General features: G+C 39.9%; 2 protein-coding genes across 3 annotated transcripts in view; both read right to left on the bottom strand.

The window, feature by feature from the left end:
* The window catches only part of LOC130228869 (UDP-glucuronosyltransferase 2B15-like), a 46116-nt gene that overhangs the window by 6913 nt on the left and 21964 nt on the right, over positions 1–17239 (bottom strand). The window lies entirely within an intron of this gene.
* Positions 3843–17239, bottom strand: part of LOC130228870 (UDP-glucuronosyltransferase 2B15-like) — a 32172-nt gene continuing 18775 nt past the window's right edge. The window contains exons 1-6 of one of the 2 annotated variants that reach the window (XM_056457359.1): positions 8419–9171; positions 7829–7977; positions 5904–6035; positions 5641–5728; positions 5352–5574; positions 3843–5251 (exon numbers count right to left, since the gene is read on the bottom strand). In XM_056457359.1, coding sequence (XP_056313334.1) covers positions 4969–5251; positions 5352–5574; positions 5641–5728; positions 5904–6035; positions 7829–7977; positions 8419–9127 — 1584 coding nt within the window. In that variant the 5' untranslated portion in view covers positions 9128–9171 and the 3' untranslated portion in view covers positions 3843–4968. Of the gene's footprint in view, positions 5252–5351; positions 5575–5640; positions 5729–5903; positions 6036–7828; positions 7978–8418; positions 9172–17239 lie in introns of those variants that run through there. The other variant, XM_056457360.1, reaches the window with a different exon arrangement.

Below are 17239 nucleotides of genomic sequence, written 5' to 3'. Positions count from 1 at the left end.
ATAATACACTTAAAAATGAGGTGGCGCAGTAGGTAGTGCTGTCGCCTCACAGCAAGAAGGTCGCTGGTTCGAGCCTCGGCTGGGTCAGTTGGCGTTTCTGTGTGGAGTTTGCATGTTCTCCCTGCCTTCGTGTGGGTTTCCTCCGGGTGCTCCGGTTTCCCCCACAGTCCAAAGACATGCGGTACAGGTGAATTGGGTATAGTGTATAGTCATTTGAGTTCAGAATGAGCCATATAGGCTCAACAAACCTGTTTACTGTAGTGAAAGCCACATCATATGTTAAAGTACAATTTTTGTTTTCATGTATTCATTCATTCATTTTCTTTTTGGCTTAATCCTTTTATTAATCCGGGGTTGCCACAGCGGAATGAACCGCCAACTTATCCAGCACATGTTTTACGCAGCGGATGCCCTTCCAGCTGCAACCCATCTCTGGGAAACATCCATACACACTCATAGACTACGGACAAATTAACCTACCCAAACCACCTGTACCGCATGTCTTTGGACAGAGGGGGAAACCGGAGCATGCGGAGGAAACCCACGCGTATGGTTTCCACCCAAACTTCACACAGAAACTCGCTCGAACCAGCGACCTTCTTGCTGTGAGGCGACAGCAGTACCTACTGCGTGGCCGTTTCCATGTATTTAATAAATAAAACTGCCACTTTTCTAATTAAATGGCATACATTTAAAAATATATCTTTTTAAACCTACTGGCTAATTCACATATTTCACGGACTGAATCACAATATTAAAATAGGAAATATTTTTAATACAAGACAACACATGATGTTTCTATCTCTGTCAGTGACAGTTAAAATAAGTACATTCATTCAAGGGGTTCTGTCACTGTGTTTAATCCTTTCTGTGCATGACTGTGGTATACATAATGCCACATGCACTGTAATGTGTTTTGTAATGGTAGTTCATTTTGAAATAAAAATAGTAAAATGTTCGTTAAGAGTTACATTTTCGCTGGAGGAAACAGCTGTGTGAGGTGAGCACTGAGGAAACAGTAGATGGGAAACCCGATTGCTCCTATCTGACATTGGGGTACAAGTAATACAAGTGTATCCATGGCAAAGAACTGCAAACACCTTGTTCTCTCACTCTGCACAGCTGATCAAATGAAAAACGAAAGTCAGGGAGGAGCCGAATTTTGGCGCCGTCTTCATATCAAATTTAAAGGGGACAGAGACGATAATTTGGTCTACAGATTATCAGAAAAGTTTTAGAGGGGCTGAGTAGAAATATAGTGGTGCTACAGCCCCCCTAAAATAGGCCTTTCATTACGCTGACAACAAGTAACTAAAGCAGGTAAATAATTAAATAGACAGGCATATCTGATATTAAGCCATGGGGGTGGTAATTGAGACCCTGAGAAAAAGCTTTGCCAGCACTGACAAACCAAGTGTATTAAAATATAAATCAGTTTCCTCTACGAAAAAAAAAAATATATATATATGTAAAAATATGTAGTCCGAAAAAGTGACTCTTTAGCTGCATTTACACTGCATAATTAATGGTCAAATCCGATTTTGTGACTGTATCCGATTTTTTTGATGACATCATCTTTTAAAAGTGACTCGTATCCGATTGTCCGTATTTACACAGCACACGGCAAAGGCGCAATGACCAGGAAAAAAAGAGCGGGCGCTGACTGACAGCTGATAATTAAAGAGTGTTTTTTTCCTCCATTCCTGTATTTAATGAGTTCACAGGGTTTAGTTTTTTTTTTTATTCTTTCTGACAAGCTGTTTTACTATAGTTTATGACAGAAAAGTTTCCATTTGGCCATCTTCTTTTAATCTAGGCCTTTTTAAACCAGTAGGCATCTTAATTTAATGTTCATGCCTTGACTTATATGCAAGTGACGTATGCCACAGTTTTATATTATATAGTTTATGTGGTGGATGTTGCGCTCTCTCTCTCTCTCTCTCTCTCTCTCTCTCTCTCTCTCTCTCTCTCTCTCTCTCTCTCTCTCTCTCTCTCTCTCTCTCATTAACATGCTCAAATATTTGTGCTATATGACAATATAAAAGCTTTTTAAGTCTTCGTGTATGAAATTTAGGGTTTGGGACTCTGCTGAAGTCTGTTCCAAAATGAAAGCATCAGACTTGATGTCATTCGCTTCGGTTGTTACTGACACGTGACTCACATTGACCGAACTACCTGCTTACAGTGCAAACATGAGGGCACAGATCTGATTCATATCGGATAAATTTCCACTTATGAACAAGGCCTGAATCTGATTCCAGTGAATCCGGAATCCATGTGATTTTTTCCTGCTTACACATACATGGGAAATTGGAAATTGGAAAAAAATTGGAATTGAAGTTAGCTGTCCCCTGTTCTATTTGCAATATACACTATTTGAACCTGTTCTGAACATTTTCCATGGGGTTAGCTTGTTTGTAACATTTGGCAACACAATCAAAGACACTTAAAGGGTTAATTCACCCAAAAAATGAATATTCTGTCATGATTTATTCACCCTTCACTCATTCCAAACATTTATATTATTATTCTGATTAACACAAAAGAAGATATTTTAAAGGGCACATAGTTTACCTCCTTTTTATGATTTAATATTAATATTATGGTTCTTCTGAGTGTGCCAGTTTAGGTTCAGTTCAAAACACAATTCAGATTTTTTTATTATAATGTGTTAAAAGTGTCATGTTGGGGGCGTGTCCACAGTTCGCTGATTTAGGGGTGTGTTGCTTCACATGTAAATTAGTTTCGACTTCCCGCCAACGTAACAAGGGGGCGGGCCATGACCCGCTCTGTGTTTGCAACAGTCTGACAGGCAGACGGAGAAGGAGAGAGGATCACCATTCAGTCGTACATGTACGACTCGGACACAGACCAAGCAGAGAGTACACAATCATATGTGTCTTTGTACAGTTTTACAGCTAACTGTGTGCTAGTTTCAAGTGCCAAGCTTGTACACCGAGACTAATAACCACGCACACTGAATTAACTTTGACTGAGGCACCGGATGCGCCGCTCGAAGCCGCGACACGGCACACCAGACACTCTCTGTGGCGCGGCAGAAACATGAAGTGTCCCGAATCGTCGAGCCTCGCATTTTTGAATTCTAAACATAGGTTTCTGCAGCGGTCCGCGGCGCCCAGCCGTCGACTTGAGTGTACCCTGATAGAAACCTATGTTTAGAATTCTAAAACACATGCTAGTTAGTATCACAGGGAGCTTCTGGGATCGCGAGAAATGCAAACGGCTGAAGTATAAGGTAGACTCAATGAGAAGTACACATGTTTGCAAACCTACCTAAAGATACAACCAATAATTCCGATTAGAGTGATTAATGTGGAGAATATTGCTCTTGTGTTGAGCCCAATGTGCCTTACATCTAAAAATAGAGCTAGGGTGTTCCTTTAGTGATATCGCTTCGACTCACGCTGAAAATGGCGGACGTGAATCAACAAACTGAGGATATGATGACGCGCCTCTCAATCAATATTCGTTGGGCGGGGGGACCGCACTCCTACGTCAGGTAGCAGTCGATTTGAAAACAGCTCCAATTGGTCCACCGTTTTTTATATTGTTAAATTGAAAAAAAAAAGCACTGGGTGTGCTTATATCACCCCAATATGACGGTCTATACACCATACATGCACATATGTCTGTCCAAACAGCTTGAAAAGTAGATTTTTTACCATAGGTGCCCTTTAAAGAAAGATGGAAACATGTAAGTAACCATTGACTTCCATAGCATGCTTTTTTCCTACTATGAAAGTACAAGTGTTATATATATATTCAGCTTTCTTTAAGATATAGAAGAAAAAAAACCCATTGAGGTTTGAAACCCCTGAGAGTTAGTAAACAGTGAGACATTTTATTATTATAATTGTTAAAATGAATAGACCATCACCTTATTAGGTAAGGCAAACACAACGATTATCATCATATTATCTAACGGTGTCAAATGCCATCAAAGCAGCAGCATATATACCCTTATACAACAGATCAGTAGGCATAACAACAGCAATTAAATCACAGACCAGGATGATGTAGACTGCTGTTTCATTAAGTTTAGATACAATAAGTATATTTAGAAGTATTAGCTACATTTACAGTGGAATAACCCCTTTATAAATATCCATTAAACATTCATGTAAATCGCGTAGGGCTGCTTGTCATTAATCTATCATATAACAATTCTTTATGAAAACTATTACTCCAAAATAAGTATTGTGTACTGACCAAATTCCGAAAAGGTCTGAAAAAGTCCCATACATATTTTCATCAAATAGTCTTTGCTGATCCTTCCTTTAACAAATGGCTGGAGAATCCCACCTTGCAGGGCAGGTTATTGTATTAATCACCAGAATGTTCACTCATTAATAATTTCTCATCTCCAGTCATGATCAATCCCACACACACCTACACACCGCTAGTGTTTAAAGGGAACATTCACGTTTTACCAGATCTGGCACTTCATATTCGGTATTGTTTCGTGTCGACGTCAATACAAACAGGCAAATGATTCGGACAAACGACAAATCATTTAAACGACTCTGAGTCAATTTTTTTTTTTAATTCAAAAGTTTAAAACTAGTTGCACTTTCCGATTTAAACCTCAGCTGGATGTTTTCATTCACTTAGAGCTGTGTTACAGACTGCATAGTAGGTAATTTTCAAAAACCCATAATAGGGCATCTTCAAGTCTGGGGGAGTTGTAAACAAGCCAATTTCCAAAAGAAAAAAGTGGAGTGTTCCTTTAAAAGTGCATATTAGAATCTAAAGTTTACATATTAGTACCTAAAACACAAATAGTTTTTAAAAAAACTTTAAGCACCATGATAGACCTTTTAGGTACAAATATGTAACTTCTGTAAGACTACCACCCCAGTGACAGATTTTGTACCTTTATTTCTGAGAGTGAACTACTTTATATATGCATGTATGAACTGGACCGGTGGATATTTGTATCAGTCCAAATCACTCTTTTTTGCTTTTACTCTTTGATCTAAAGCAGCAGCGCATGATGAAGAATTTGGCCATTTTAAAGCAGATGTAGAGGACTAGAGTCAGGACAGTGGTCAGAAAAGCGAACACATCCAGACAGTGGTACTGATACCAGGTCAGGTTGTGGGCCTCCACACGCAGGTGTTTTGCACCTTTATTGCGCATGACGAACTCAATCCAGAACACAGACTCATCTAAAGGCTTCATTGGTCTGTCGTGATGAATCCTGGACAAACGCATTGCATTCTCTTTATACCTACGGAGAAAAAAAATACAATTATTCCACAGTAGGAGTCCAGAGATCTGCAGTATTATGCACTGATAACAGTGTAAATCAGATCATATGAGTGACTTACGAAGGGTCATTAATGACTGTATTGATTTTGTCCACCAGTTCTTGTGGCTGCATGCTCTTGATGCTGTCTACTACAACAGCAGCACCTCTGGTGGTCATATGAACCAAATTATCAGGCTGGTCACCAAACAAGGGGATCCCGACCATCGGGACACCATGATATATGGCCTCATATATGCCATTAGTGCCTCCGTGAGTGATAAACGCTCTGGTTTTGGGGTGGCCTGATTGAGAAAAACGGATACACTTGTCATTAAAGTAACATACTAGTCACAAATGATAATACAAACCCAATAAATCATTCTGAGGCATCCACTTATAGATTCTAGTGTTTTCACCAAGAGTATCTGGTTTCTCTCCACCGTATCGCCACAAGACCTGCAACACAGTTACACAAAATCACTCTTAACTGATCATAGGAATAACTAAGAGATTATAGACAAATTAATGTCTAAAATGACTTTATTTCATTCCAGTCCCTTCATTTAGAAGCAGTTTTTATTTGTTGATGATACTTGAAAGTAAAGGCTGTACTGTAGGGATGATCTCTTACTTTCTGTGGTATCTGTGCCAGTGCAGAGGCGATTCTATTGCTCATCTCTTTAGGCACTTTGTCTATCATAGACCCCAGTGTGAAGACCACAATCCCATCATCCCCTGAGCTCTGCGCAAACTCTTCCATGTCCTGCACAACAGCAAAAACACTGAAAAAACTAAGGGTGTTTAAAGTAATTCTACACACTCATGTGCAATTTGTAATATGTTGCAGCGTGTACAACCCCAAATCAGAAAAAGTTGGGACAGTATGGAAAACGCAAATAAAAAAAGAAAGTAGTGATTTCTAAACTTACTCACGATTTTTATTTATTTAGATTTTTCAAAATAAACACACTTTCCAATTTTGGTTCTTGCAACAAATTTCTAAAATGTTGTATCAGTAAAGCATTTAGCACCTTGTAATATTGCCATTCCTTTTCAGAACACTTAAAAGACATTTAGCGACTGAACCAAGTGATAAAGTGTTTCAGGTGTAATTTTGCGCCATTCTTCCTGCAAACAAGTCTTAAGGTGGGCAACAGTACGGGGTCTTCATTGTCACATTTTGTGCTTCAAAATGTGCCACACGTTCTCTATTGAAGACAGGTCAGGACAGCAGGCAAGCCAGTCAAATACCTGTATCCTCTTCCTCCACAGCCAGGACTTTGCAATGTGTGGAGAATGTGGTTTTGCATTGTCTTCCTGAAATATGCATGGGAGTGCCTGGAAAAGAAGGCAACATACTGTGCTCTGAAATCTCTGCACTTTTCAGCATTAATGGTGCCATCACAGAAGTGCAAGTTATCTTTGTCAAGGGTACTGACACAACCCCATAACATGACTGACCCTGGCTTTTGGACTTGTTGCTGGTAAGAGTCTTGATGATTCTTTTCTTCTTTGGTCCGGAGCACACAGCATCCATTTCTCTAAAAAAATACTTGAAACACTGATTCATCTGACCACAGTACATGTTTCCATTTTGTGATAATCCATCCCAGATGCCTCTGAGCCCAGAGAAGTTGATGGCACTTCTGGACACTGTTAACATAGGGCTTCCTTTTGGCACAGTACAGTTTTAACTGGCATTTGTGAATGTAACTACATATTGTGGTACTTGACAAAGGTCTGCCAAAGTAGTCTTGAGCCCATGTGGTGATATCGCATATAAATTGATGATTCTTGATGCAGTGCCGCCCGAGGGTTTGGAGATCACAGTTGTTCAGCTTAAGCTAGCGCTCTTGTCCTTTTATGTACTGAAATTCATCCAGATTCCTTGAATCTTTAGATTGTGATATGCACTTTTAAAGGTGAATTATCCAAATGTTTTCCTATGTGTCATTGAGGAACATTGTTTTTAAACATTTCAATAATTTTTTCACATATTTGTTGGCAAACTGGCGATCCTCAGCCCATCTTTGCTCATAAAGGACTAGACCTTTCTTGGATGCTGCTTTTGTACCAAATCATAATTACAATCACCTGTTGACATCACTTGTTTCAAATCACATCATTATTTAACTAATTTACCTGATTAATAGTCCTAAATTGCTCCTGTACCTTTTTTGTTATGTGTTCCAAGAATCAGAATTAGAACACATGTTTATTTTGAAAAAATAAAATCATGAGGAATACATTAAATAATGTTTGTTGATGGTCAATGAAATATCAAAGTAATAATAATAACAGCAAGAAATATTTTTTTTCCAAATTAAACCCAAACAGCACAGTATGATTCAAGAACAAATGAGTCTCATGAGTTGTTGGCTTTCAATAAAGTGGATAAGAAATACTGATCTAAATGAATACAACTCAGGGCATCACAATAACATCATGTGACTTGCTCACTGAACATTATTTTCAGTCAAATAATGAACACTTCTTGGACTTGTAGGCATGCTTTGTACCAACAAATGAAGCTGAATGTTAAAAACACAGACTCACCTTGGGTAATGGCATGGCAGGGGTGCAGTGAAGCCCTCCAATATATTTGAAGTTGGGCACGAATGGCCGTGGAAACTCAAAATCCCAGTAGGTTCTGATTAACCAGATATCAGCTTTACCCATCATCTCACAATAGGAAGTGGGCCGTCCTGAAATGACGTGTGTTTGATAGTATGTAAAAAAAAAATCCTTTAAGATATTTTTTACAAATTTCCTTCTACAGATTTATCAAAATGTCATTTTTGATTAGTTATATGCATTGCTAAGGACTTTCATTTTGTCAACCTTCTCAATATTTAGATTTTTTTTCTAAAACCTCAGTTTCTAGACTTTCAAATAATTGTATCTCGACCAGCTATTACTCTGTCCAAATGAACTATACCGTATCATGCTATACCAAACCATAGCTTATCTATTCTGCTTTCAGATGATGATTTGGTTGTACTGAAGTATTATATAATTACTAATTGTGATTGTTTAGCTAATGGAATGCACCCAAAAACCTTCATCTGGTGACTTGAAATAAATCTTACATTCTGTGCATGCTATTTTTTGGATCAATTATTATTTGGAAGCTTCATGTTACTCACCAAAATATTCAGTGTAATAGTTATCAAATCTTTTCCATATTTGTCTAGAAAAAGTGTCTAGAGAAAGGTAGAAGAGCATATTGAAGATTCGCTCAGTAAAGCTCATCTTGTCTGTGAGTTTACTCATGGCTCCAGGAACATATGATGGTGGAGCTGGTATCTGGCCACACATGCGCTCTGTTGCATGAGCAACGGAGAATCTGAAGGTGAAAACCAAGGGAACATTCAGCACTTCAGCCACGATATCACTACACGGATAGATTGGATCTGACAGGACAACGTCAAACTTTCCTTTCTTCAATTTGTCCATCAACTCTGGAGATTTCAGAATGCCGTCACAGTATGACAAACTCACATCTTGATGTTTGGAACCAAGCTCGGAGAATTTCATTTGAATCTCAAGCAAGTTTGAATTCTCCATCTCAAACACTGAGAAATGTAAAAGTTCATCAAAGAAATCTTGCATGTCCTGTGCAGATGTGGACACACTGAAGTGCTGGTAGGAGAAGCGATCCGATTCGTTGGCTTTCATAAAGAGCGCGCCATCAGGAACCAACACTGTAACATTGTGTCCCCTGTCCAATAAAGTGTCCAACACAATCTTCAGATTAATCCAGTGGCTGCCCTCAGTATACCAGACTAATATATTCCCACATTGTCCAGCCCTAAACACAGTAAGCAGAGAAAGAAAACAGACCACAAATCTCATGTTTGCGAATGACAGACTGTGGGATTATCCGTGTTCTGCTTGAACATGTACTGTCTGGTTTAATTTTTAACCTAGTGTATAGATTACAACAAGTCATGGCACATGTCATAAATCAATAAAGCTTTAAGGTAAAAGGTAGGAGGCCAAAGGGAAAGGTAATGAAAGTTCATACACATAGGCCTATAATCACTTCTGGGGGTTAAAATCATGGGTACAGTGAAAACTATAACCCAGTTATATGCAATAGTTTTAAACATATAAAGCAAAATAGTATAATAGGTTGAGGTCACATTTAAGAAGGGGAACCAGAGGGTGAAGTCCAACTATAAAGGGATCACACTTCTCAGCCTCCCTTGAAAAAAGCCAATGTCAATGGCTCTATTAAGGGTTGTCCGGTCTATGTTTTACTAGAGCAGGAATTTAGTTTACATTGCCGACAAAAAGTCAGACGTGTTCCTGAACATGTTGGACTCTGGGTCTGGTTTGGGGACACAGAATTGCGTATCTGCTATTTGCAGATGATGTTTTCCGGTTGGCTTCATTGGACCTGCACTGGGACAGTTCAACATGTACTGGGACAGTTTGCTCTCAAGTGTGACGTGTGGGGGTGAAAATCAGCACCTCCAAGTCCGAGGTCATGGTGGTCAACTGAAAAAGGAGGCTTGCCATCTCCAGGTTAGAGGAGACACTAGCAACATTGTTCATGTTGATTTCACACTTTGAATATACATGTTAAATGTAAATATAAAGTATTGTATTTTCTTTTCGCACATGACAATTATTTCCTTAATTATTTTTTGGGCCAAATTATTAACAACGCTAGACAAATAAATATGCAGAAATAAATTAGCCTATCTGTTGGACTAGAGCTAGCTCTTTATCTCACCAAAATGTTCAGTGTAGTTGTCATTTTTTTCCAGGCAGAAATAGCAAAAGCATCTTGAGATTAGAATAACATATTGAAGATTTTCTCTGAAAAGCTAATTTTGTCTGTGAGTTTACTCATGGCTCCAGGAACATATGATGCCACACGATGCAACGGAAATCTGAAAAATGTAAACCAAGGAAGCATTCAGCTCTTCAACCACAATATCCACAGTCGGGTAAATTGGATCAGAAAAAACATCAAACTTCAATCAATTTATCCATCAACGCTGGAGATTTCAGAACAAGATGTCATCTCGAAGTACCCACAAACTCTCCTCTGGTCCATACTCCTCCCAATCAATGAGATTTTCCCCCACGTAGTCTAGAATCCATGATCTCCTGCACCTGATATATGGTATCTTTGATGTGTATAGGAGGAGGCGGTTCCTCCCTGGGACCAGGTTCTGTGAAAACATTAATGGGTGAGTGAAAAGGTTTGAGGAGAGAAATGTGAAAAGTGAGATGAATTCTGTACTCAGGTGGGAGGTGAAGATAAAACATGACCGGGTTGATTCTCTCCTCTATGATAAAGGGACTAACAAATCTGGGACTCAGCTTTTTAGCTTTTTTTTTAGGTGAAGATACATATCCTTCAAGGACAGTCAAAACTTTTGGCCAACTCTAAACTCTGGGTTACTACGATTATACGAATAATTTTGTGTCTTCTTAAATGATTGTGCCTTTGAAAATGATGCTGAGCTAAGTCCCACCCCCTCTTGCTCTCCTGGAACTAATAGTTGACTGCTGGGATGTCAGATGGTTCTCCAGACCAGGGAAATAGTGGAGGCTGGTAATCAAGTATGCTCTAGAAGGGGTGTGAGTCCAGTGGTGGGTTGGCGCAGGGAGTTTTTAACATACTCGGCCCAGCCTAGGAATTGGTTCCAGGAGTTTTGGTGGCTGTGGCAGAAGGTTCGGAGGAATCGCCCCACTTTCTGAATCTTTCAATCACACCCAGGAGTTTTAAAGAGCCCATATTATACATGAAATAGGGTCATATTTAGGTTGTAAGGGTCTCCAACAACAGTCTAATATGCATGCAAGGTCATAAAACACTTTGATGGTCTTATAATCTGCATTTATTTTTACCTAATTATCCCAGCGACTCCCATATGAATCGTTCAGCGATTTATTTGTTCCCAAACCCCTCCTCAGCACGAAGCTAATCTGCGCTGATTGGACTGATGACAGCCTGCTGCGATTGGTCGAAACTGACAGCCTTCAGCGCGAGACAGAGTGAAATGCCCAGCACGTAATCAACAATATAAAAGTAGTCACAGTGCATACACGCTTCATAGTGTAAGGTGTGGATTTTGGCTGCCAGTGGATGAATGTAAATACAGACGATGCGCTTAAAAAAACAGACGACAAACTATTTTATTGAGCAAAAACTCCAAGAACTGGCGAGGAGCACGTCACCCTCTACCTGCTCTTTTCACACAGACGCACACACAAACACCTCCTCCTCCTCCTTGGAAGACACAGCACCAATAGAGGGTGAGACGTCCGCGACACCTCCCTCACCACCCGCGTCCTGAGTTATATCTGCGACACCCCACGTCCTCACTTTGCTAACGGGTCACTTTTTTTTCACTTTCGGGTTGAGGGCGAGGTGATCGTCTTTAACCTAGAGCGGCAGTTCAGCTTGCTGAACCGGCCCTGCGCAACACACACACGCAACACACACACACACAACCCTCACCGTTCGCCTAGATTAGAGCACCAGTTCAGCTTGCTGGGTGCAATTTAGACAGCTCCCTTGAACCTGAGCTAAAATATTTTGAAACTTGACTGTTGCATGCGTGTAGCAACACCTGACGATCCGTAATCAAAGCGGCACGCGTCACGTTTTCAACGTGGCTTTACACGCGATACGAGAATAAAGAGTTAACCTGATACAGTACACGCGGTTACAAGTAACAAAACACAACTAAATGCATCATTTGCAAGCTAGAGTAAACGAGGCAACAATTTTAATCGCACTGGTGAAATGGGGGAAGAAACTGATTCATGATCCACTGATCCTTGTTCTGACAGTCTTTACTGATCCTTCCTTTTACAAACCGATGAAGTCTTCTTTGTAAGCATGTAGTTTCCAGAATGTTATAAGGCTGAGCTTTCATCTTTGGGTAGGCTGTCGATAGTATCCATCTGCACAGCCTGACTTCATTCCACCGGTGTCTGTATGTGTCTCTGTGTGTGTGTGCGTGTGTGTGTTTGTGTGTGTGTGTGGGGCTTTTTTTCTGTGTTAGTGGGCGGGGCCGCAGGTTTCAAATCTCCCGGGTGTGTGCGTGCAACTACTTGTGTTTCGTAGCTGCGTCATCGCGAAACACCTAATGACTCGTTATCAAGACGACTCGTTTGAAGCACTATGAGTCGACTCCTTTATAGATGAATCAATAGTTTTAAACACTGTACACTTACACATTTAAGCCTTAGCTGGATATTTCACTTCACTTAGAGCTGTGTTACACACTACATGGAAGGGCATTTTCAAAAACCCATAATATGGGCTCTTTAAAAAGGCCCTCCAGACAAAAGAGATAAACTGGGTGCCTCTGTCTGAAGTTATATCTTCAGGTTATTCATAATATTGAATATATGATTAAACAATAACTCCACGGTTACCATGGGTGTGGGTAAACTGGGTATCAGTATCAATTCGCAGGACTTATAGAATCCGTCTATGATAACAAAGATTCAGGTATTACCTCCTGCAGCTGGAAGATCGGTCATGAAATCCACTCCTAGGTGTGACCAGGGGCGATTCGGGATGATGAGAGGTATTTATTTTCCAGCTGGAAGATGACATCAAATCTTTGACATGGTACACTCCTTGCACCCATGCACAAACATATTCACGTCCTGTGCCATCTCTGGCCATCAGAAGTGATCCCTTATCAGAGAGAGGGTTTTGTTGGCCCCTGAGTTACCAGTGCCCAGAGATGTATGTGCAGAATAAATTAGTTGGTTGCGCTGGTTATTAGGAATGAAGTGGGGCTCAGGTGGATAGTCTGGCTGAGCTGCTGGTGGATCCTGATCAGTGTCTGGAGGGGACTCTCATCCTATAGGGCTGACTGTCAGATTTGTGGTAAGATGGATACCATGTCTATGGTTGTCTCTTCAGCTCCGTGGAGATGTGAAAGTGCCTCTGCTCTGACATTCTTTCAACCTGGGTGATAGGAAATGGTAAAGTTAAATATAGTAAAAAACTGGGCCCACTTGGCATTAATGCATTGAGTTTCTCAGAAATATTGTAAACTTTTATGATCTGTGAATACTACAAACAGGTGTGTAGACACCTACAGCCAATGTCTGCATATTTCTAGGGCTAGTTTGATGGCAAGGAGTTATCAACTTTTTATGTCATAATTGACCTCCGCCAGGCTTAATTTTTTTGGAGAAAAAGACACAAGGATGGAGTTTTGGTGGTACCCCCCTTCCACTGCGATAACTCCTCTCCCACTCCTGTGGTTCATGTATCCACTTCAACCATGAATGGAAGCTCAGGATTTAGGTGTACTAGGAGAGGAGCTTGAATGAAAGCATTCGTCAGAGTTTGGAAGGCAGTGGTAGTGGCCGCATTCCAGACGAGGGACTTCGTTTTTTACCACAAAAGACTGATAAGAGGACTGGAAATGGTACTATAGTTTTCTATGAAACACTGGTAGAAATTTGCAAAATCCAGAAATCTCTGGAGCTCCTTTTTCTGTGGTAGCTTATGGCCAGGACGTAATTGCAGTTACCTTCCCCTTGTCCATCTTAACTCGGTGTTCATTGGTGATAAATCCTAGAAATTGAAGAGAAGACTGGTAGAATGAACAATTTTCAGCTTTGAGAAATAAATGATACTCACAGAGCTGGGTGAGGACCTCCACAATGTAGTGGCGATGTTCGGCTAGGTTTCAGGAGTATATGACAATATTGTCAATGTAGACAACGACAGTTTTGTACACAGGAACTCAAGAAACATCTCATTTATAAAGCCCTGGAAGACAGAGGGGGCGTTAGCTAATCCATAGGCCATTACCCGATATTTTGTAATGGCCACTTGCGCTTCGATGAAAACAGCTTTCGTGGCAGCCAAGTCCGTTGTTTCCCAACCGGATTTTGCCACTTTTAACCACTTGCAGCAGGGTGTATAGTGTTTTGCCATATTGCATCAATACATTTATGTTTGTGTTAAAATATTTTTCTCAACCAAAAAATTTAGATTTTACCAAGTGATAAAAACTGTGCTAGCATGATGAAACAGAGTAAAAGGACAGTTTTGTGAGGTTCAGGTACTCTGGGCAGGGGCGTAGTAACCGGGAGGGACGGGGTGATATGTCCCCTTCACTTTTTGAGACACCATTTAGAAACAGGTGATTAAGAATGTAAACTTTTGGATTTCATACAGCTGTTCCCCCCACTTTTAAATGTCCACTACACCCTTGACTCTGGGACTGCCAGATTTGCTGGAATATTCCCCTAAATGAAATATTGTTACAGCTTTTATTGTCTTTTCTTCATGTTAAGTTGCTTTAACACAACATTGTAAAAGCGCCATAGAAATAAAGATTACTGAATTAAATGGTAGAAAAATGTTGCTAAATAATAACTGCAAAGTATATGCAATTTACAGAAGAAAGTCAGTTAATTTACAATGTAGTTAATATCCTGAATGGGTTTGTACCATGTCAGCTATTCAATTCAATTCCCCTTTATTTGTATAGCGCTTTTACAATGTAGATTGTGTCAAAGCAGCTTCACATAAAAGGTCACAGTAAATTGGAACAGTGTAGTTCAGTTTGTAGTGTTTAGGTTCAGTTCAGTTTAGCTCAGTTCAGTGTGGTTTAATAATCACTACTGAGAGTCCAAACACTGAAGAGCAAATCCAACGATGAGCAGCTCTACAGATCCTGAACCATGCAAGCCAGTGGCGACAGCGGAGAGGGAAAAAAACTTCACTAATTGGCGAAAGGGAAGAAAAAAAACCTTTAGAGGAACCAGGCTCAGTTGGGCACGACCATTTTAATTTCTCCGCTGGCCAAATGTCTTGTGCAGAGCTGCAGTCTCAGCGGCGGAGGCCGGAAGCTGGCCTCAGCGAAGACTTGTTTGTCCCTGGAGTGTCAATTCAATTCAATTCAATTCACCTTTATTTGTATAGCGCTTATACAATGTAGATTGTGTCAAAGCAGCTTCACATAAAAGGTCATGCTGTGCTGTCAAAGTTTTTTTGTAATGATAACAGAATCATTATAATTGCTATCACATGGTTAATTAAAAAAAGAAACTGTTCATTTATGAATGGGTGGGGGTATAATTTTAGTCTTTATATTGCAGGGCTATATTTCTTGCAAAACCTAGCAAACCAGGCTAAACTGTCATTTGAGCACAGCAAGTGGGAGAGAGTGCAGTTTCTGTGAGTAATCACTTACATTTGATCTTTTTTCTCACGCAAACCTCTGTTTATTTCTTTAGATCTTGTGTAAAGCAAGTATTGAAGATTATGGGCTCTTTTATGGTACATTTGCTTTCCTTTTCTGGAGTTAGACAACAGTAACGGCAGTGGGGTGGGGCGCCATCACTATCATTACGCTGCCAACAAGTTACTAACAAAGGTAAATAATTTAATAGCTAGGCACATCTGATATTAAGGCATGGGTATACCAGGGTGGCAATTGACACCTTGAGAAAAAACAAGTTTATTAAAATATAAATCAGTTTTCTCGATGATTGCGGGGGTGAATCACTGTAAGGACATAAAAATATGTAGTCTGAAAAAAACGTCTCTTATGAACTGCTTTAAGTCAATCATGCAGCCACAGTCTCCATGTTGCCATTACTCATTACTCATTAATTAATTTCTTTATTAATCTGGGGTCGCCACAGCAGAATGAACCTGCCTCCCAGAAACTTGCGTTCTGTGAATGAACGTCGCCTCGTGGTTCCATCCCTAAGAGGGAAGAAATCACCTTCCCGAACTCTCGCATTCAATCTGCCCAGTTGGTGGAATGAACTCCCTAACTACATCAGAAGAGCAGAGTCACTTGCTGTCTTCAAGAAACGACTAAAAACGCAACTATTTAGTCTCCACTTTCCTTCCTAATCTGTATCTGCCTCTCTGGCTATACCAATAACTGTACTCTCTCTCTCTCTCTCAAAAAAAAAAATTCTATTGCTTAGCTTCTTAGACTTTACACACCTGAAACTTGTCTATAGCACTTGTTCACTGCTGCTCTTATAGTTGTGTAAATTGCTTCCTTGTCCTCATTTGTAAGTCGCTTTGGATAAAAGCGTCTGCTAAATGACTAAATGTAAATGTAAACTTATCCAGCATATGTTTTATGCAGCGAATGCCCTTCCAGCTGCAACCCATCACTGTGAACGATGCCATATATAGTCATTATAAACATTGTGTCATTGAACTTTTTTAAAAATAGTACTAATACTGATTAATACTAAATTAATAATGTAATTTGTTGTTTAATGAAGCAGGAAGATGGAGTTTGGGGTTAGCTATCCCCCATCCTATTTGCAAAATACTCAAACCTATTCTGTACATTTGCCAAGGGGTTAGCTTGTTTGTTTTTTCATAGTAATATTTGGCAACACCATCAATGACACTTTTTTTTTATTATTATTATTTTTTGGGGTTTTCACCTTTTATTTTGAGAGGACAGTAGAGAGTGTTGACAGGAAAGCAGAGAGAGGGCAAGTATTGGCATAGGACCACGAGGCGGAATCGAACTTGGGTCGCCGTGAGTACTGGAGTTCATGTGTCAACACACTAACCACTACACCACTGGCACCGACACACCATCAATGACACTTAAAGAGTTACTTCACCCAAAAAATGAATATTCCATCATCATTTACTCATTTACCCTCTGATTCTTCTGATTAACGCAAAAGAAGATATTTTAAGGAAAGCTGGAAACATGTAAGTAACCATTGACTAAAAGCATGTTTTTTCCTACTATAGAAGTACAAGGGTTATAAGTATTCAGCTTTCTTTAAAATATAGAAGAAAAAAACCCATCGAGGTGTTGTGAATTTCTCTAGTCTGGCTCACTGCACCAAACTGTTGTGAAATTCTAAGAAGAGCCCAAAAAACCAGGGAGAACTTTCGGTTGTCTTCAAAGCAGAATCCTTTAATAAAAAGAACTCAGCGTAGCTGTGGCGTCATCGAAAGAAAACTCTCAA

This window comes from Danio aesculapii, chromosome 5 (genome assembly GCF_903798145.1).
Source record: "Danio aesculapii chromosome 5, fDanAes4.1, whole genome shotgun sequence".
NCBI classification, from domain to species: Eukaryota; Metazoa; Chordata; class Actinopteri; order Cypriniformes; family Danionidae; genus Danio; species Danio aesculapii.
Note: the sequence above shows the minus strand (reverse complement) of the source record. Positions and strands in the feature narration are given on the sequence as shown.